Source organism: Micropterus dolomieu, linkage group LG15, assembly GCF_021292245.1.
Source record: "Micropterus dolomieu isolate WLL.071019.BEF.003 ecotype Adirondacks linkage group LG15, ASM2129224v1, whole genome shotgun sequence".
NCBI classification, from domain to species: Eukaryota; Metazoa; Chordata; class Actinopteri; order Centrarchiformes; family Centrarchidae; genus Micropterus; species Micropterus dolomieu.
The window spans coordinates 3,949,166-3,971,161 of record NC_060164.1 but is presented as its reverse complement, the minus strand read 5'-3'; the positions used below and the strand labels follow the sequence as shown (position 1 = coordinate 3,971,161).

Here is a 21,996-nt window from a genome sequence, read left to right as displayed (position 1 = left end):
CCCAAACTGCAACACTTACCCACACAGCTTTGGCCATCCTGGGTCTCCTGGTAGCCCTGGTCACAGAGGCATCGGAAGGAACCCAGTCTGTTCTCACAAAAACCATGAGGGCCACACATTGTCTCATTGAGCCCACACTCATCAATATCTAGGGAACAAACAAAGCCGACAAATGTCAAATAGTTTTTTACTTTAGTGATGTGTTCCATCTTTTCTTTTCCAGCCTCTGTATTATACGGCTCTCTAACATTGTATTTTGTTGTTGATGATTTCATTGTAGAACACTTTAAAATGCACTGTAGCGCATGAACATCTGCTAAACAAATACATGCTGATTGTTTGCAGACTGAAAGTCACACACACACACACACACACACACACACACACACACACACACACACACACACACACAACTTCTCCTCTGTTTTCCTTTATTTCCTTCCAAACAGATTCAAGAAGGGAGATGAAAGGTAAAAACTGAATGCAGTGAATCAAACATAGTACTGCAATTGAAGCAGCTGGTGTTTTATAAAGGTAGACACTCAAACACACACACACACACACTCACTTGAGTTTGAGCCAACTGCATAAATCATGAGGCAGAGAGCAACAAATATCCCTCCTTGTCTAGACAGCCAGCTCAAAGGCTTCCTTCTGTTTCTTTTCCTCTCATTTTTTACTTTTCTCTCTCTATTTTCTAAGGCAGGGAAGGCATTAAACAGCTCTGGCACAGACTCCTGCCGGGGTGGAGAGAATCAGAGCAGCATACATGCAAAAGAAATTGAAGATTTTCGTCCTATTTTTCTTTCATGTTTAAAGGGAAGTGACAAAGGGGTAGAAATTGAGGATGAAGAAGGCAATGGAAAAAATGGATGGAAACAGATATTAACAACTGAATCTACTATGTTGGTGTACATTTTGAAAAAGGAAATCATATGTCAATATGTTACTATTGATTTTTATAACATTGAAACATTTTCTTCAGTGTGTATACTGAAGCAGCATTTATCTAGAATAACATTTCAAAGTACTTGTGTTTATTAAGGATTATGTTTATCCGTAGCACCAGAGCCACAGCAGCATACTCTTCTAGCCAGTTCCTTCAAAAGGTCATGACAGGTTTGAAGCATCCTGATATAGTTCAGCCAGAAATACTCACATCAGAAATGTTGGTGAAAATGGAAAACTACTTATATGACTTGGGGGAACGGCTCTGTTATCTGGGAAACCCCCTTGCTGTTGTGCAATACAGTACAATAACATTTTTCCTTGACCTGAGTGGAGGACGTCATGAGGTGAAGGAAAGATGTGAAGGAGAATTTATGAGACAACCATGGTGCTAAGAGAATCCATCTGCACCTACACTAGGCTACATAGAAAACAAAACAATTGGGAATTGTGGGACTGCATTCTGTCCTTTCCTTTCATAAAGGAAGGCCCAATGTATCCTATGCTAAAGGATATAATAAAAGGCAGCAGTGAAGCACCTTTCCTTAGCATTTAGAGAATTTGACTCTTATCGTGGCTGCCACTTAGATACTGTTAGGAACCTTCCTAAGCAAAGAAAGACTATTCGACCAGTTAAAACCTTCCTATAAAGGTTGAACAGACAACCTGTAAGTTCAATCAAAAGGTCAGCATCAGCATGCTGATATTTTCACAACCCTAACCATCGTGTTCCTCTTCTTTGTAGTCGCAGCTTACCATCACAGGTGGGTGTGTCGAGGTTGGCCGTGAATCCACTCTCACACACACACAGATAGGATCCCTCTGTATTGAGACACTCGCCATGGGGGGAACAGAGCTCCGGTTCATCCACGCACTCATCAATATCTGGACAGAGACAGAGACAGAAACTGAATGTCTAAATCCCAAATCAGAAACCAATGGTGGAGGATGTAACCCTGATGCAGATCTCACCTCTGCAGCTGGTGCCGTTGACCTGTCGGTATCCCCTGGGGCAGGTACAGGTGTAGGAGCCCATGTTGTTAACACACTCCCCGACAGCCTCACAGGGCCTGGGGTCTTCTAAACACTCATCCACATCTGGAACATAGAGAGGAGGCCTTTTAGGTTGAAACCAATATTTAGAGGAAGAATTAAATTGAGAAGAATTAAATAAGAGAAGGATATCATTCCTGACAAAAAATACTTTTTGCTTACATTGACAAATAGTTGCTAGTAGCACTCATTTTTGTAAATGTCTTCATTGATAAATTAAAGCTGGATTACATATTAAAGTACATTAAGGAGTGCAAGTGATGAATTGATTTATTATTCCTTTGGTTTGCAGCAAGAATTTAATGATTCTAAATATTTTCATTTTTCATTTACATTTATTGTGACACTTTGGACCAGAAATGTAACAATATAACAAATGGTTATAAAGCAATCCTAATAATTAATATCTATTTGGACAATAAAAGCTGAGAATACAAATAAAAAAGGAATGCCACTTCCAAATGTTTGATTAAAATCTGTACTCTTAATTCAGTTTCACTTCAGATATTTATTTCTCATTTAAAACGGTATTTTCTTTTTAAATTCCATTATGTATTTAGGTATTGATTGTTTTATGTTGTTTTTAAGTTTTTGTTTAGTGATCGGTTAGTATATTCATTTGTATCTTTTAATAATTATTTTTATTGTCCACTTAAATTAAATACCTTTAATTTATTTGTTTATGGACATTAATTAATTTATACAATTGTTTATTTATTATATTTTATTTCACAAATTCAGTGAATATCTCCTCACAGATGAGATGTGTGACTTGCTGTGTTGCTCTTTATCATGCTATTTGTCATGGTGTTGGATTTTTCCAGAATTGTATAACTCACCTTCAAATCCAGATTTTTTTGTCCAATTAGATATCAGTTAATTGAATGCTTTATAACTATTTCCATGATATTTGTGGCCCTCTATAAAATATATTGTTAGATTCTTCATCCTGTCACTTGACATCTGTTTTTGATGTTAACAGATTTGCACACATGTGCACATGCATTATGTTGTGATATAATGTAAAACACGTTTGTTACAATAAAGTTTGCACACTCAAGCCTGAATTTTCTTTTTAGAACTGATGATATACCAAACCATAATTTGCAGACAACACAAGGAAGCTGGATCATTCAGCCTTCTTTCTTTTTTCGGTGCTACTGTGCGTAGTGATCTATGTCTACAACATTTTGGACATGTCTTCAATCAGCAGTGCATTAGAACATTTATCTGATGCTTACAATTGCTATACATGTCAGAGGTCGCACGCCTCTGGAGCAACTAGAATTGAACCCGGGTCTCTCACATCAAAGGCATGTTTCTTATCCACTGTTCCATCACCACCACATAGAAGCATAAAACAGATATTTACCATAGCCACATTTTCCTGTTTGACATCTGCACTAAATCACGGTGTCAGGTGAGACAAAGATCAGAAATAACTATATATTTAGATAACTGAATTTCATTAACACTTACAGCTTAGTACAACAACAAAATTATACATTGCCCTTTCTGGTTTAAATAGAGACCATCAGACTGAAGTACAATAATGTCCATCCATCTTTTATATGAAAATAATAAGCAAAAGATGCAAAAAGGGGAGTTCTCTCAAAAATGTACCAGGAGCAGCAGTTCGCTGTACTTTAATATATATATTTTGAGGACTTTTACACCCGTAATATTAACGTAACCATTGTTTAGCCTATAGGGTTTTAGCCTGTAAATAAAAAATCACATTCATTATTTTTATATTATAAAGAGAGAAGACAAGAAATAATAAGATACAATGGATGCTTAACTGGATAATGTGAATTTCATTTCTTCAATTAAAACTATAGCTAGCGGCAGTATCACACAATGATCATGTATATTTTACAATATGACACCATAAAACAAAATCAACACACACACACACACACACACACACACACACACGTGAACTATAAGCCATTCGTAGTTAATAAAGTAATGGTGCTTTTACACCAGACCTGTTGGGTTTGGATTAAACGGACATTTGCTGTGAATCAAATTCTGGTGCAGACTTAACAACTGGACTGAGACTGGAGCGTCTCGGTCTGTTACCGGTCAAACTCTGGACGTTTATTTGTGTTGTGAAATTAAGGGTCAGGTTATGCTTGAAAAGAAAGAGGACGTGCTTTCTGACCACATCTAAAGGCAACAGGGATTCTTCCTTATCCGAATGATGCAGAATGTTTTCAGACAGTCGCTCTTGAGAGAGACATTCATGTTGTTGACCTTGGTTGCTCACATGAAAAGTGACTGGGATAGTCATGTCAAGAATAAAGAGAGAGAGCTGAAAGAGTTTAAACCCTGGCCCATTTGGGAGGTGGTTTCTGAAGCTATTCAACCAAGTTGGAGGCAGTTCTGATGGAGTATACTGAGGCCTTAAAGCAGACCAACCACAGGATTTAATGATAGCAGATTGATTCAGAAATGAAACTATTTCTGAATCAATCTGCTGATGGTGAACTATCTCTCGATCTATCTAAGCAATATAGCACATATGCACATCACCACCTACAGGTTCCCGTGGTCTGAAAGCTGTTATATTGTAAAGAACATTGTAACTGTTGTTTTGAAAAGCTCCCAATAAACACATTTTATTATTAAAATTATAGTACTGTCCTTAAAATGTGATGGTATATATATCATACCATCACAGTGGTCTCCAGCTGGGGACACTCTGAAACCTGGCCCACACAGACAGATAAAGGAGCCTTCAGTGTTCTGGCAGTGGCCTCTGGTACAGACCCGCTGATCCTGGCACTCATCTATATCTGAAACAACACAAACAGTAGAACAACCACATCACATAAACAGAATGCAAAGTTCACGAAACTGATTTCTCTAACTCTGGCAGTAATTAAACAATGTGCAATAAATTATCAGATGGAAAATTATACATTAATGTTTAAGTTAAGTGCTATAAGTACCATTTGTACACAGTAATGAACAAGATGCTTGTACTGTATAACACTACTTCTCATATACTGTAGAAGCAGTGAGGGGATTGATTTATAGCCTGAGTGGTACACAGTGTTGAGCGCTGATCTAATTAAATGCTCAAGGGCTTAACACTTAATTGGAGTGGCATATTATAATTGGTCAATATTCCATTGATATACAATGACAATATTAAATGGTCTTTAATAATTAAACTTTGTTTATGTGGCACCAAAATCTACTGTAATTGATTATTGAAATTCCATAATTTGTTGATCCAGAACCATGACCTCCAACGACACCAGAGGTTTTAGTTCCCTCACTTTCGCCATTACAGATGAGGTATGCAATCCTAAACCATTGCATGTCTTTTTGTCCAATTCAGCAAATATCTCCTCGCTGCTGTTTGTACCCGCCCTCCAAAGGGCCCCGACTGAAATGCAAGAATTGAATAATTTACCAACTTTTAAAATAAACTAAACCTTCTTAATTCACTCTGTGTGCAGACAGGAAGAAGGGGTGCAGCAACCCCGACAGCACCCCTAAACGCATTATAAAAACCATCGAAAAAAGTGGGATGCAGACTCACAGAGAGAGAGAGACAGAGAAAGAGAGAATATATGAACAGACAGATGACATTGAGATGAATCCCAATGTTCCTCTGCAGCTCTGTGGTGTATCAGTGAAGTGTCTTCACTCCACTGCAGACTGGAGTCTCTGCTAACAGTGACAGACAGACGTCTCCTCAGTGAAACGTCTGGATCCTCACTAAGCTGCGTTGGTAGAAACTATCATGAACTTGTCGTGGGTCACATCTCTCCCTCTTGTCCAGGCCCTGTCTCTTCCTCTTCATCTCCCTCAGTTCCCATGCATTAGTTCCTGCAGTTGACTGCAGTTGCTGTGGCTGCTTTGACATCCAGTATGTTGGTGTTCAAGTTAGCTGTAGTGTAAAACGCTCTTACATTGTTGTCAATGGTTGTTAATAACACATTATACCCTCCAACCAAGACACCACTAGACCAGAGCTTAGATCTGTCTTTAGTGATGTTGCCTCATTCTGAGAGCTAAGCAGCAACTTGTGAGTAGCTGAACTAATTGCCAGAGTTACAAAAATAAAACCCAAATTGTAAATAAACAATAACAAAACAATAAAAAATGTGGTCAGTGGTGCATTTCCACTGATCCCTATTCTTTAGTATAAACTTGTTTTCAGGTGTAAAAATAAAGAACACATTGTATGTATGTGTATAAGAAGTAGCTAAAACACATTGCACGCACACACACACACACACACACACACAGTCCAGACGATGTGACATTTCCCTGAGTTTGGCAGTGTCATGTAAACATCTGTGAGCTGGGTTATTAACTTCTATAAAGGACTCTGTTGCATGGCCTAATTATTTCCTCTCGCCACCACCACCACTCACTGCCACCCCACTGTGGCTTGGCTCGCCTCGTGTGGTGTGAACAGTCAAAACCTCACAGCTAACCCTGTGTCACATGGGACACAGGAGCAGCGAACTACTGAAAGAGGAGAGATGGGCACACCTTAGGTTTCCAGGAAAACGTCTGCCATACTGTGTGTTTTGGAATGGTTCGCTGGCTTTATTGCTTGATTGTTGCGATATTTTATTCTGCATGGGTTTCCTGGACTCCTTTCTATATCATTTGATGGCTAGACGCTTGCTCTCGCCTCTGTTTGCATTGTTTTACTGAGATTCTTGTTGGTTTTTTTACTAGACATTATGAGCAGCAGCTCCTGGATACTTCTTCTATAAATAAGACTGTGATTTATTTAGATAAAGTAGACCATTGCCATATTTTATGACTTTTATGAACTCTCCAGAACTACGTGAGCACGGACTACCAACAGCATAAGCCTGTACTGCAGTGACTGGAAACGTTGTATTTAATTAGCAGCACGATGTCCCCCCCTTCTCCCTGGACAACTTCCATAAACATCTACAAAAAATTGCAGAGCTGGAAAACAAAATCCACCGGTTGGAAGTGAATGTGAAAGTGAGCAGAGTGCGTGGGAATACTTTACCATGGACTCAAAGAGCATGCTAACACACAGCACTAACAGGACTACCAAGAAACAAGAGGCCTGTGTACCGGGTAATACATTTACAAGTCCCTGGAACTCTCTTGGAGCAAAGCCTGGGAGTAAATCATTTCCTTGGGAATTGGAAGGAAGAGTACCAGGCAGAGCCTTGAGATTTGTGAAGCAACTGGGTAGTTATCATCATGGTCATCCAGGCAGAGCCCCTCTTCAACCCCTGTTCTTGGTAGGGTACAGTCGTGGACAGCTGCAAGTGGGAGAGTTAGCAACAAACCTTCCCAACAATCAAGTGTTCACCTGCAGAACAGGCTTGCACCACTGCTGCAGGACCCTGTAGCTCCATCTGATGACCTGAAGCAACAGTCTGACGTGTTGAAACGGGACTTTATTGATCTGTTGAACAGAGGCAGCTCTCTGAATGCTGAGGAGTTTTTGTGTTCATAGAGGTAGTGCTTGCAAGACTTTATTTCCAAACGTTACTCCAACACAACAAACTCCTCTCTATAGTTCTGACTCACGTTTCCACTGTCGTCTCCCTGCAACAACTCTCCTCTCTTGAGATTTCAGAGAGAGAACTGTCCTAAAGCGAGACTTCAGTTTCCTCATAAAAACAAAGGGTGTCACCAGGAGTCCCTCTTAGGGGATTCCTTTCCATGATGTAACAGTCTGAACCTGTCTGTGGCAAAAAAAAAGCATTTGTTGTGCCGCCGTTGAAGCCCCAGCCGCCGAATATAGACCAAAATGACCCTTTAAAGCGGATGTATGTTGCCTTAACAAGTCAGGAGTAAAACTGTTCAGCTCTAACCTATTTTACTTCCTGCGTCACTCATCTGTTCCTTCCAAGGGCAAGAGACAGTACATAGTGTACGCACACACACACACACACACACACACACACTCACACACAGAGTGTTAGACTTACCAACACATTGGCCTCCCTGTGCCAAGAAGCCATTAGGACAGGAGCCACAGTTGTAGCTCCCCGGCACGTTGAAGCAGATACCAGAAGGACACACTGTCCTGTCTGCACATTCATCGAAATCTGTGAAAGAAAAAATGTATTTGTGAAACTTTGCCTTTTGTGGTTCAGTTTTAGTTTTATCAGGCATGCTAGTGAGTTCTCTGTCCTGACATTAAACATTTTAAGATTTCTTTGTGTGCTTAACACAGTATTCACAACAAATGTCACAAAGGATGCACATATAGAACATACACCCTCACGTTGAGTGATATAACAGTTAAGATAAGACAGCCACCACTAGATTGTATTTCATAAAACTACACAACAAAAGTAGACCACAAAATGAACACAATGCAATCAACTCACAATTCAACTCCGAGTTACGCTTCAGTTGACTTTTCCATCCAGTTCAACCAAAGTAGCAACATAAATCCAGTTCATCACATACACAGTTCAAACCAGTTCATCAAAGTAGCATATAGTAACGAGCCGGTGCAACCTGGTAGTTGCAGGTTGTCACAATATCTATAAAGCAAACATACATAGCCAGGACTTGATGACACCCTCTAACACATGGTTATGGTTAGACAAAGACTGGTAGGTTCTGGCCACTTGGGGACAGCGGAACAGTTGTCTATTTACACATCCAGCAGACACGGAGAAACATTAGCGGCCCAGCTAGAATATCCTCTCTCTTTTCAGCTCTGCTTGGTCTCCACCTGAGGTTACCAGGTTACTAGAGCGCCTGGTTTCCTGAGCAGTAGAGTAGGGGGATAATTCTCAGTGCGTTCATCACTACAAGCACCACTTTACACTACACACGAAACACTGTTAATGTGTCGTAAAACGTTGATTCGTGCAGCTTTAAAGTGAGGGAAAGGTTGTGGCTGAAAAAAGAAGCAATCAAAGGGGAATTAAATTAAAGGGGAACTCCAACAATTTTACAAATCAAAGACAGTGAGACCTCTGCAGCCTGCTCCTCATCTCTGTTTGAGGCTAGAGGCTCAAAGCCTAGCTACGAGCATAATACACCTGAATCTCTGACTAAACTGCGTGTGACGACCCCTCCGTTCCACTAGGTGTCCCTGTGTCCTTTGTTTTGATCTTTCTCCTTTGTTTGCAGGCTCAGGGTCAGGGCGGAGGGTCCTCATCACTTTCATGGGTCACACCTGGGCCTTACAAAGCTCACCACCACCTTCCCACGGGAAGATCCTCTCTTCCAATCGCAGGCTGTTCTGGTTTGTTTGTTGCAGATATTCACACATGCTTACATTACTGACTGATGACTTCCACGTTTTTTCCGTTCTTATTATTTTGGAAATAAATATGCTTGTTCATAGCTTGTAAGATTGTCTGGTCTCCCATCTTTGTCGCAGCCTAGGAGCCGGGCTAAAAGTTTGGGGAAAAAAGATTATGTCTGCTTCTGCTGGTTCAATTTTGATACTTAAAATAAGTGTCTAAAAGCTAAAATGAGGAGTGCTCTTTTAATAATAAGACAGAACCGCGACACGCCTATCACCACCCTGACCTCCACATCATTACTTGCAAATCTCCCCACTGAGAGTTGACACTGGATGTAAGTCACGCGCCACAGAATCATTCAGTAACAACATAGAATCAGAAGACCCTGTGCGCAGGAGCCATTTCTACATGGCGACAACAAACAGAAGGGAAAGTCAAAGGAATTTAATCCATTAATTTTTATAATAACAAGGTGTCACATGTCCTCGGCTTTATAGAACTTTATAGTAAGCTTCAGCTCATTGTTCATCTTTACCGTTTTAGTTCAGGCTCACAGCTCTCATTCTGTCACTTGTGGCCACAGCTGGCAGGTGTTTTCAGCGAAAAGGCTCTACAAACACACTGTACACTATAAAGTCTAGTCTCCATGTCTAAGCTTCCTTTGGATGGATGACTGTAGTGACTCTTTAATCTCTGAAGCTTTGACTGAATAATAGCGCCCGTGCAGACAGGTCCAGGAGTCAAATATGTATGGTAGGAATGTCTGCTTGGTTGGCTTTGCACCACAGTGTAATGACTCTTTTTTAGGATTTTTAGGATGTGTCTAAGAACTTCTACTCTTGAGCTTGTTTTTTATTGATCTTATTAATAGATGCCTTGATTGCATATCCCCATCCATTTAAACCTCTCTAAGAAGTCATAATCTGATCCCTCATCCTCCACAGCTGAGGAGAAGAGATTTTATTGCAGGTCTGGGGAAATAACCATGAGGACTGTTTACCCTCACAGCCCTAATTCAGTATCATTTTGGTGGGTGGGGAAAGCTGCGTTGAAATGGCAGGAAACCACGTAATGACAGAGTGACTCATATTTATATCCCAATAAGGGGGCTGAAGCAGGCAGGATGGTGGTGCAGACGCTGGTAACAATGTGGTCACCGGTCTCGTCCAAAATTCCACTGACTTAATAATATATGGTTCTATTAGTGTGCACTTGTTAGTGTGCAGAGCTTATGCTTGTTGAGTGCCAGAGGCCCTAGTTGTCCAGAGCATATTTGTCATAATGCTTAATGCTGCACTTTCTGCACGTTTTGACATGAAATGTGCACCTTCTAGCAGCAGGAATGTCTGTCAGTCAGTCAATTTACAGTAAAGGCATCATGTTCAGTCTGAATAATCCAAACGCACTGTAAGCCTTTTTATTTTTAATGATCCTAAGATATTTCCTTCAGTACCAATTATTACATTTATTACGCTGCTGCTGTTGTTACATTTACATTAAATGTACTCATTTGGCAGACGCTTTTATCCAAAGCCACTTACATTTGAGGAACAACATACAAGCATCAATAAAGCATCTATACAGTGAGAGATCTACAAGTGATAATAAATACTAGTAAGAGCTATTTGCATTTAAGGCATCAATGGGGTAAATACCCAGGAAAAGAAGGAGATCAGATGTTAGGTCACTATTTTTGTCAATAGGGTTGACAGCAGATATGGGCTTAAATCTCCTAAAACTCCTAAAAATCCTAAATTTTATTTCTTCATGTATTTATTTAATTTTTTCTTATTTATTTTTATCCACTCAAATGTTTTTCATGGAAACAATAAAGAACAATATGACAAAAATATTGACTTAAAGGATAAATTGTTAGTTCCAACCACCACTTTCCTGGTGGAGTGTAATGAACAATATAGGCAGTAGGGACAATCGTGGCATGGCTTTAGACTTTTTCTCGATCATTTCCTATTGTAGATAAGGTATGAATTACACAGGTATGTTTACTGTAATACTGCTTTTCACTTCCAAGGTGACGAGCAAAGTGGCAGAATGAAGCAAAGTTTTCAGTGTGGAACAAAAGATAAAGACAACCCATTTACACAACACATCTCAAAACATTAAGATATTCTTAGCTCAGTCATCTGACTCATGCCAATCATATGAGTTCAGGAATGCCACCACACCAACCAGTGCAGACAGTAGAACAGAATATTTAGCAGTCCTTTTTAGATGGGAGAGAACGATGAGTATCACTTCACCAAATTCAGAACTCATTACATCAGTTTCTGCTTTTGGTGTGTGTTACATTCAGCCTGTTACACGTGTTTGCGCGTGCGTGTGTTTGTGTGTGTGCATAGGAAAACAGAACAAATTGTCTACATGTAACAGAGTCTTTCAAAGAAGCATCAAAGTATGCTTTGGCAGCATGAGCTGAGTACTTACCAACACAGCTGGATCCCTCTTCATCGACGAGGAATCCCCGCGGACAAACACACAGGAAGCTGCCTTCTGTGTTCTCGCAGCGACCGCCAAAGCACAAAGATGGGCTTTCCAGACAATCATCTACATCTGCACATACACACCAGAGCACACGACATAGGACAACATCAGTTTACACCTGGAGGGAACACAATGCTTAACTCCTCTATTTAGCTGAAGTGGCTAACACCATGTTTGTCATTTTGTTGTAAATATATATATTAGTTGAGCTAATCTTTTAAATATTTCAGAATCAGACTGCAACTCATTTCATTATGGAGTAATCTGCTGATTATTTTCTAAAACAATCGACTGATTGTAGGACAGCATGTTATCTTAGCATGATAGAGAACACTGATGCAGAGCTTCAGGTAAAATCGCCCGACTCACAGCTTGTTATAATTTAGGGCCAAGCTGCACAAGATGACCTTTGACCTCAATAACCACCTTTGACCACTGGATTCCTCACCTACACAGGTGGTTTGGGCGTCATTCAGGCGGTATCCCTCATCACAGTGGCAGGTGTAACTCTCAGCTGTGTTGTAACAAATCCCTGAGCCACAAATATAAGGGCTGATCTGGCACTGATCCACCTCTGGTCCAAAAGAGAGAGGGAGAGAGAGAGAGAGAGGGTATTAGCACAGCAGCAGTTTTGGAACTAATTATACAGTAGGTCCCACACACTATACAGAGCTTAATAATAAAGTTAACTGCTTAATATGAAAGCACCATAAGTTCACACTGTGTACCAAACTGCAGGCAGGATGACTGCAATGCGGTTATCTGAACAGTTAATTAAATTCATATGATTCATTAGTTTCATTTACTATTGTCAGTTTAACACAACCTACCAGTTGTCTTGTTTTCTGTAATTTAAACTGACTTCTCCACAGCAACTCATAAAGACAATCTCTCAAATCAATAACTCATTTTATCCTCTTGATACCGCACAAGCTTTATGTCTTATTGTTTCAACTCTTCATAAATGCTTGCTTAAAGTGCAACTGGTCATGTTCCCTCTTGAGTTCAGCATGCTCTGGCCCAGCTACTGCTTCAAATAAAAGTTTACATCCCTCCCTCCTGAAATTTAGGAGTGAAATCAAGTCATTACCATAGAATGGCCATGATTTCACAGTCTGCCTGTTTGTTTCGTTGCCCAACAGTCTTTGAGAGGGATGTGTGGATGAATTCCACAGTGCTTCTTTCTGTGTAAGTATTCTGCAATATTCAATCAATACTGAACTAAGGAAACTCCATCCACTGACGAACACATAGTTAGTAAATGGACCTTTGTGAATTGCTAAGAACAAATTTCAGAAAAATATTTCATACTAATTAGTTTGAATGTTCAAATCAAATGTATATAACCTCAGCACAAAAAGTGGAGACAGCAGGAAAAAGGTAACTCCCGATTTTTATATCAGTGTCTGGTCAATGGTACTGACTGAAGAACCTAGCATGTTTTTGATGGTGGGGGAAACCCCACGCAGACACAGGGAGAACATGCAAACTCCACACAGAAAGGCCGGGAACCCGCGACCTTCTTGCTTTGAGGCCATAGTGTGATCCACTGGACCACCGTGCCGCCCCCCCCGAAAAAAGCTAGCCTAGCTATATCAAAAGAGGAAATATGGCTCCGAACAACTCCAAAGCTGTCTTATTGAACAAGGGACACATTGGAGAGGATCAGGTACACACCAAGGACTATTCATTTAGCAACCAGCACCCTTTCAGCTGTGCTTCACCTGACTAACTTGCAAGAGAACTCTAAAAACAGATGAGAATAGACCACAACGGATGAGGAAAAAAGAAAAGAATGTTTTAGTCTTACCAGCTGACTGGGTGGGAGCGATGTCCTGGCCTGCATTTGATGGGAGGATCTCGACTGGTGCAGGTGGAGAGCTCCTCTCAACAACCTCTACCGAATCAAAACACATAGTTGCAGGCATTAATTCCATCCAGTTGATATTGCTACCCATTTTTTCCAAACATGGTACTTACATCTTGAATGCTCTGAGAAGGCAGTAGTACCATTTTTTCCCTGTATTTGTAAAACACAGTACAACTTATGTTATGCAGAAAATACAAAGCCGAATTAGCTCTTCTTAAACCTGCCTTGGAAACAGAAGGTGGTATAACTCTCATTACTTAAAAAAAACCTCAATGCCTTCAACTCGTAACTTTATCTTTCCAGAGCTTATATTCTCCACAAACATGAAAATGCAGATACCTTTTGTTATCTATGAGTGCAATCCAGTCATCAGCCTGTTCATTTATCTCTTCTACAGTCTAATTTCGCTGTTTTCCTCTTACTGTGACGATCAGACAAAATAGATGCTAAACAAAAGGTCGACAAAATAATTCCATGTCATGCTCCTTGAATGACCTTGAACATCCCTGCCAAAATTTGTGACAATCTAGCGAGTAGTGGCTAAGATGTATAAAAATTTGAACAGACAGATGACAGCCAACCCGACTCTTCCATCCTCACTCAGCAGAAGTGTTGTGAATGAATATGCACCGATAATGACAGGTCAGAGAAGAATGACCATCCTGCAAGGCAACAGCAAGGCTACAGGTATACACACAAGAGTACATTAGCACTGTGCAGGGCAACCCTGAATGTTCATTTCGTTAACCCTCTAAGTTGTTGAGTACCACTCCTCGCAGCTATCAAGAGCAATGTTGTCCGACATGCTGATGAGAGGGTTAGAATTTGGCATAAACTGCATGAATGCAAGGATTCAACTTGGTTTGTGGTAAAGAGACAAAGCCCTGGTGCTGGACTAACAGAATGGAATATTTTTTTGGCAAAGATTAGACCTATAATACCAGCTGATCATCATTTGAATACCAGAGCCCACCTAAGCACTGTTGCTGACCAGGTACGTCAGTCCAGAAGATTACACAACATGTCACCACAGAACGATTCTACAAACATTCAGACCAATGACCACATCTGTTTCCACATCTCAATGTCCCAACAGAGCACTTTCAGTATAAAGTTTAACAAAAGATGGTATTATATAAACACAGCTGATAAATCTACAACTGCATGTTGTTTTGGAGACAAACAGGGATTGTGTTTAGTAGCAGGCAGGTAAATCTATTAGTGCCCAATAAGTGTTTCTCGTTGTCCATCATTATATAACTACAAGCTAGTAAGATAACAAATCATTTACCCATGAATGCTGTCGGCCGTGTGATTTAATGCTACTTTCATATTCAGAGGAAAATAATTTTTTACGTCACATCTAAACTTGAATATCATGCATTAACATACATGAGCTCAAGCTGAAGAAACCTTTTAAGTGTCCCATCATTACTTTGTACATGGAAATTATTATTATTGCAGAATATTAGTTTATACTGGTATGCATGATAATTAACAATTAAAGCTGCAAGCAGCGTTGGAACCTCACGTCGTGACGCGTGGCACGGCTGAGGCACAATGGCTGGAGGTCAGGAGACGCGGCCCTGAATTATAGTGCGTTTTGGACCAGTGATGAAGGAGTTAAACGCCACTTCCTGTGTAGACAACACCCGCTAATTATATAGTGTGTACCAGTACAAGAATCGTGAACCTCGCTTTGAAAATGCATTGTAAATTATATCAAATGATTTGTGTCACAAAGGGTTTACTTCCCGTTGCCAGTAGGCCGTGCTATGACATTGAGTGAAAATTGGCATGTAAATGTGTTCAGGTTGGGACTCTAACAAACATGTAAAGGTCATTAGAGATTTGAGCATGTACACTGAAGTTATAACAACTTCCTGTTTCATGGAAAATCATCGATATTCGAAGCCACACTACGTACACACCCTTCCACGAAAACCCACAGATAGCACAGCTTTTCATGGTCAATGCCTTTAGAATGCACAGAACAAATTTAAGTCGATCTGATTAATTCCCTAGGAGGAGTTTGTTAAAGTACGCACCTGTAAAACACCAAATATGACCATTAAATTCAAAATGCCCGACTTCCTTTTGGATTTAGGGCATCGCTTCCTGAGGTGTTTATGAAGGTCTGGGCCCGATACATATGCCACAAAGATTTTGTACAATACGGTGAAACGTGGCCCAGTGGCTGCTTTTTAGGGGGCGCTTGCGAGCCATTTTGCCATGCTCGTGCGCAAAAACCATACGACGGGTAAATTTTCACCACATTTGGTTTTTGTGCAAAGTTTGGTGAATGTTTGAGCATGTTGCCAAAATTGCATGTTTCATGCTCGGGCCTTTTTCATATAAATTGTATAAATTTATGACCATATAAATATCAAATACCGAGGACTAGAAAGTAATATGTACATCACAGAACCTCCAAAAAGTGGCAGCTCTATCAGTAAAGGAGATCAATGTTCTGAAATGATAAAACACTAAAAGACCAGTTGCAAATGTCATAAATAAATAGTATATATGTATATAATTTAACTACTTCTTATAATGCTAGTGCAGAAAGATCACAGTACGGTGGCCTTTTTAGGACATCAGACTCATCTCGTCAGCAGCAGACTCACCTGTACTTTCAGCAGTCTGTCTTTCTTAGCTTACCTGTCCTTTCAGTGCTATATTAGCATGCATCATTTGTTTTTCTCACATGTTTGCCAAACTTACAAGTGTGAATTACAGTACAACTGGACCTGATATACTACAGTTGTAGTACAGTTGAGGCTGGCAAAGTGCCCGGAGCTTGACAAGCTGTGCCTGAGATGTCCTAAACTGCCCAGCGTACCACAGAGTTTAAAGGGTATTGAAGAAGACACCTGGGTAAGCTGCCTCGATCTTGACAGTGGATACACCCGGAGATAGCTGGGGCAGGATAGGTTCAACTACTGGCCTGTAACTAATCACAGGAACTACCAGCTCCTTCAATGACAAGACACACACAATAATACAAAGGGACAAGGTCAACAGAGCACCGTATGCATTACTTTCAGTCCAAATTTAATTATTTCAGCTTTGCACACTGCTTCTGTCATGCAATACAAGCATTGTGCTGTGAAGCAGATTAGCATTCAGCTTGCATGGCAACTGACCGCAGTTTAAAAACAGAGCAAAGCTGAACAGCTTAGCCAAAAAGCCGGAAAGAAAAATGCCTGCCATTTCTGCATATACTTCTTGTCTGGATTTTTGGGACAGTGAGAATCTATTAAAAATGTACACATTGACTCACTGCTTAGTGCTGACCAGCCGAAAGTCATGCAGCAACGTTTCTGACTTCATGCAAAGGTGATTCTGCAATTCCTCAGCGGCTCTGTGCATGCAAACTGCTTCAACATTTTCACTCATTGAAGCTCCCAACCTACCTGATCTGGTGCAGTTGTTGCTACTGACCACAGAAAAAAAGAAATAACACATTTTAAATGTAAGTTTGTAACATAATTTAGTGTTTGTATCATGGGGAGTTACTATCTTAAATAATTATTCATAGACTGTGGTTTCATGTTGTGAAAAGGTTATAAACATTGCAGACCACACTCATAGTAAAATATAACAACACCAGGGATATTAAAAAATCCCTCCTCTCTTCTTCCCACCCAGCACGGTTTTCTGTGCTTCCAAAATGCCAATCTGTACAGCTGCCAGGCGCCACATTACTATCTGGTGGTATCCAAATACTAATCTACACAGATTTTGAGTGGTGGATTTCTGTCCAATTGTTTTTGAAACCTGTCCTGTGTGCCTGGAAAACTCTATACTCTTCTGCTCCAGCGAAGCTTAGCAGTAATTTGGACTCAAAGTCTGGCTTTGGCTAAGATGTTGCAAGTTTCTCCTTCCCCTGGTGGCTGCCAAGCATGTCCTGAATAATAACAGGAGAGGGTGAAGCTCCTCTCCCTCTCTCAGCCAGCTTTATCTCCCCCTCTCTCTCCCTCTTCTGAAGGGCTGTGGGCTGGGCTGTGTTTGAAAGAATGTGGTCCAAACCACTTTAATCCTTGTCCTCTACAAACAAATGTCACATGAGGGATGTTTCTTTTAGGATCTGGGTTTATAATCACATGCAAGAGGTATCATACGGCAAGGTTTCTAGTGTTACTTTGGAGCTGTAATTGCTGTTTATCCCTCAGTGTAGTACGGTGGCCCTGAGAGCTCAATGCACTGCAACCTTAGAAAACAGGTGCAAATAGAAAAATAAGCAAAATAAGAAAAGATCTTCATCAACTTGACAACACATGTGCAGCATTTGAAAAACATGCACATATACAGAGTTACAGAAAACGTAACAAAATCCACAAAATAAGTGATGAAAATGGCTTGAACACACTTTATCATGCGTTTTCATACTGACAATGATAGCAGAAAGATAACAGAGAGATCAGACCTCAGCTTTCGGATTGTACATTTCCTTTGTGTGTCTCTCTGTTTGTAAAGTAGTGACATTTAGTTCAGTATTTACTAGACAGGATTTCTTGATTATTCCCATCTTTACTCTAGACAAAAATACCAGAAAAATAAAATACTTGTTTATTAGTCATCTCCCTTTTTTAAAGCCTACAAACTGGAAAAGCAGAATTCTGACCCAAACCATGGAAACAGTCATAGCCATGTTCATCACTTTTTAGTGTCCTGTTTGGTTATTTTTTCTGTATTTGCAGTATTTTTCTAAATGCTACATTTATGTTGTCAAATTGGTGAGATTCCTTTCTTTATTTTCTTGTGTTTGCATGTGTTTTATTAACTTGCAGTGTCTCAACGTAGTGTAGGCATTTTTCAGTGGGAAATTTTTCAGTGGGCTGATAAATTCAGACCACACCTCAAACATTAATGTACAAAACAGCAGTACTAATGTCTCATTATGTATTGCCTTAATGCAATACTTCAAATAAACATGATTTTTATTTAGAGCAGAGACTCAATTACTGTTCTTACTCCCAACTCGTCACATATGGACGCATAGTCAAGACCCATTGGCGTCAGTTTGTAACGCATTCAATTACATGTTTTCTTTCAAGTGAAGCAGCAATTAAAATACAGTCCATTCCTAGAAAAACGAATGACATGACATAACTTGCTAACTCAAAATGTTTGTGTTTAGAGTGCATTGAGAAATTGAAAATTCACTTGGTCAAAATGAGTACTACAACAACAAACACTTAAAATTGTAAATTAAATCTCTTTGGGATTTTCTGGTCAGACAAAACAAGCTGTTTGAAAACATCACATTGAACAAATTATGATAAATTCCCAGAGCCTTTTCTGACATTTTGACAATTCACATTAAATGATTTATGTTTTTTTAATGCAATGCAATGCAATAATGAAAACAGTCATTAGTTGGTGATCTACATTATTACTTCTTTGTGTTAAATAGAAGTATGGTAGCTTAATCTCATCTTGTATGTAGTATTTTCATGCATACAATAAGAGAAAGCAACTGTATGGGGGTAAATTGATATCATTATCATTGTAAATGCACACACTGTGACTCATACATACATATTACAATTTGTAAACACAAAACAAATGTTGTTGAAATCCACAACAAATGATCAACAAATATGAATCAGTAACTTGAAAACCAGAATTTAAATGAATGCAAAATGATTTGTCTGCGTGTGAGGGTCCTATTTGTTTTCAGAATTTTGACACTACTGTTTTAGAAAAAAAGTCTTTTGTCAAATTCTGTGCAAATTCAGCAATCAAGTGTCATCTCTGAGACCACAGTGTATTTGTATTTCCATTGGTCTACAAATCATTCTGAAACTGTTTTACCATGGAGACTGTGAATACGATCCACAAATGCAGTCCAATCAGGGCTATTGCTTGCTTTGTGATGTCATGTCTCCTAAATATGCCTTTCAAAATAAGAGCTGTACTCAAGCCCAGAGTGCAGAGTTTGCTGATCAGCTTCACGGGGAGATTGTGTTGAACGCTGAGCTGAAATCCACAAACAGCATTCTGACGTAGGTGTTGTTTTTCTCAAGGTGTGTGAGGGCTGAGTGGAGGGCAGTGGAGATGGCATCCTCTGTGGATCTGTTGGTTCTGAAAGCAAAGTGCTGAGGGTCCAGGCTGGCTGGGATGTTGTTCTTTATGTGCTGAAGAACCAGTTCCTCAAAGCACTTCATCAGAAAGGGGGTGAGAGCCACAGGGCGGCAGTCATTCAGACCGGACACTGCAGACTTTTTAGGTCCAGGATTGATGGTGGCTGTCTTGAAGCAGGTGGGAACCCTCTCCTGAGACAGTGAGATGTTGAAAATTCCAATAATAACATCAGCTAGCAAATGATGTTTTAATTACACTGCTAAAGATGTCATCAAGCCCAGCAGCTTTCCTCATATTTACTCTCACATCTGCTGTGGATACTGACAGGGGCCGGTCTTCTGGAGGTGGAGTAGACTTTACAGCTGACTCCTTGTTGAGAAGATCAAAGTGAGCATAAAAGGTGTTAAGTTCATCTGGTAATGTGGCCTCACACATGATGGGGGGGGGCTCCTGCTTTTGCAGCCTGTGATGTTTTTGATGGCCTGCCACATATCTTTTTTGTTGTTGTTGGTGTTGAGGTTTCTCTCCAGTCTCTGCTGCTGTGTCCACTTGGCCTCCTTACCACCTGACCATAAGGCAGCTTTTTTGGCTCTGGATAGAGCCCTCACCTCTCCATTCATCCAGGGGAATGATTTTATTGTCTTAGTGATCACCACATCATCAACGCATCTGCTGATGTATGTTGTCACTGATGATGTATTATCCTCAAGGTTGACGTGGTTCTCCAGGGTGGTGGCCTCTCTGAACATGTGCCAGTCTGTGCACTCAAAACAGTCCTGTATAGCTGCTGTAGCCTCATCTGTCCACACTTTGACTGTATTTACAGTTGGTTTCACCGGCGGTTAATATTATTAGTGAGAGAAACACTGTGGTAATGGGGACAGGGTGTGTTAATATTCCGTATTCATTACAAATTAATCGTTTTTATTTCATGGCGTGGGATTGCTCTGTTGTGTGAGTTTTTCTTGTGGGAAGACGCACATGCTATGTGGACCCAGATATGCCACTCCAAACTGCACTCTGTGTAATTAATCCTGTGTGGACTTTAATTGTGTTCATGTGGGTTCCATGATAACTCATGTGCTGAATTATTATCACCCATTCATAGTTTGGTTGGTGAAGTATGCCTTTGTAATAAAGTTTAATATTTACAATCTATGTTTGCTGTGGTCTATCTCTGCTCCTACTTACCCATGAGGTCTGAAAAGATTTTGTGCAAACCAATTTCTCCTGCAGTTTCTTAAACAGTATAAATAAAATAATTGTTATTAGTCTGTACATTGCTTAGTGTTCCCCGTTATTAGTGTGCTTAGTTTGTGAGATTCATGGAGACGTCTTGTAAGGTTTGATTTAGCTTACCTCACTCTGTAGAATAATCAGGGGCTATCTTGCTGCCTTAATCGCTGCCTATTGTGTTTAGACAGTATATTGGTGTTTTGTTAAAAATGGCAGCCTTTGTAAATGTATAAGCCTCTGATATTTAGATACAATGAGTAATTAATTAATGTGTTCAGTTATGAATGTATATAATTTTTACTTGGGTGAATCATAGTATGTGAAGCCCAATTAGCCTATTTTTTGTAATAATTTGCATTCATTATGGTATTATGGTTTAGAACTAGTGACTGATTTCTTTTTGTGTATTGTGTTTTATATTTATGGATTATGACGAATTTCAAATATATTTGTAGATTGCATTTTGTGTTGACAAATAATATATTATTATTATTATCATATATATATATATATATATATATATATATATATATATATATTTGTGACCATAGTCTGTGCATTTACAATGATCAAGGACATCAATTAAGCCTCATACTCACCGACAACTTTATTAGGTACACCTGTTAAATTGCTTGTTAACAGAAATAGCTAATCAGCCAGTCACATGGCAGCAACTCAATGCATTAAGGCATGTAGACGTGGTCAAGACAACTTGCTGAAGTTCAAACTGAGCATCTGAATGGGGAAGAAAGGGGATTTAAGTGAATTTGAAGGTGGCATGGTTGTTGGTGCCAGACGGGCTGGTCTGAGTATTTCAGAAACTGCTGATCTACTGGGATTTTCATGCACAACCATCTCTAGGGTTTACAGAGAATGGTCCAAATCTCCAGTGAGAAAACATCCAGTGAGCAGCAGTTGTGTGGATGAAAATGCCTTGTTGATGTCAGAGGTCAGAGGAGAATGGGCAGACTGGTTCGAGATGACAGAAAGGCAACGGTACCTCAAATAACCACTTGTTACAACCAAGGTATGCAGAATACCATCTCTGAACGCACAACACGT

At 39.9% G+C, this 21,996-nt stretch overlaps 1 protein-coding gene across 1 annotated transcript in view; it reads right to left on the bottom strand.

Moving 5' to 3' along the window:
- ltbp1 (latent transforming growth factor beta binding protein 1) overlaps nt 1–21,996 on the bottom strand; it is a 108,442-nt gene that overhangs the window by 23,247 nt on the left and 63,199 nt on the right. Inside the window, exons 8-17 of the mRNA XM_046071385.1 lie at nt 17,025–17,047; nt 16,482–16,584; nt 13,549–13,635; nt 12,187–12,312; nt 11,682–11,807; nt 7,956–8,075; nt 4,680–4,802; nt 1,921–2,046; nt 1,705–1,833; nt 20–148 (exon numbers count right to left, since the gene is read on the bottom strand). Coding sequence (XP_045927341.1) covers nt 20–148; nt 1,705–1,833; nt 1,921–2,046; nt 4,680–4,802; nt 7,956–8,075; nt 11,682–11,807; nt 12,187–12,312; nt 13,549–13,635; nt 16,482–16,584; nt 17,025–17,047 — 1,092 coding nt within the window. The remainder of the gene's footprint in view (nt 1–19; nt 149–1,704; nt 1,834–1,920; nt 2,047–4,679; nt 4,803–7,955; nt 8,076–11,681; nt 11,808–12,186; nt 12,313–13,548; nt 13,636–16,481; nt 16,585–17,024; nt 17,048–21,996) is intronic.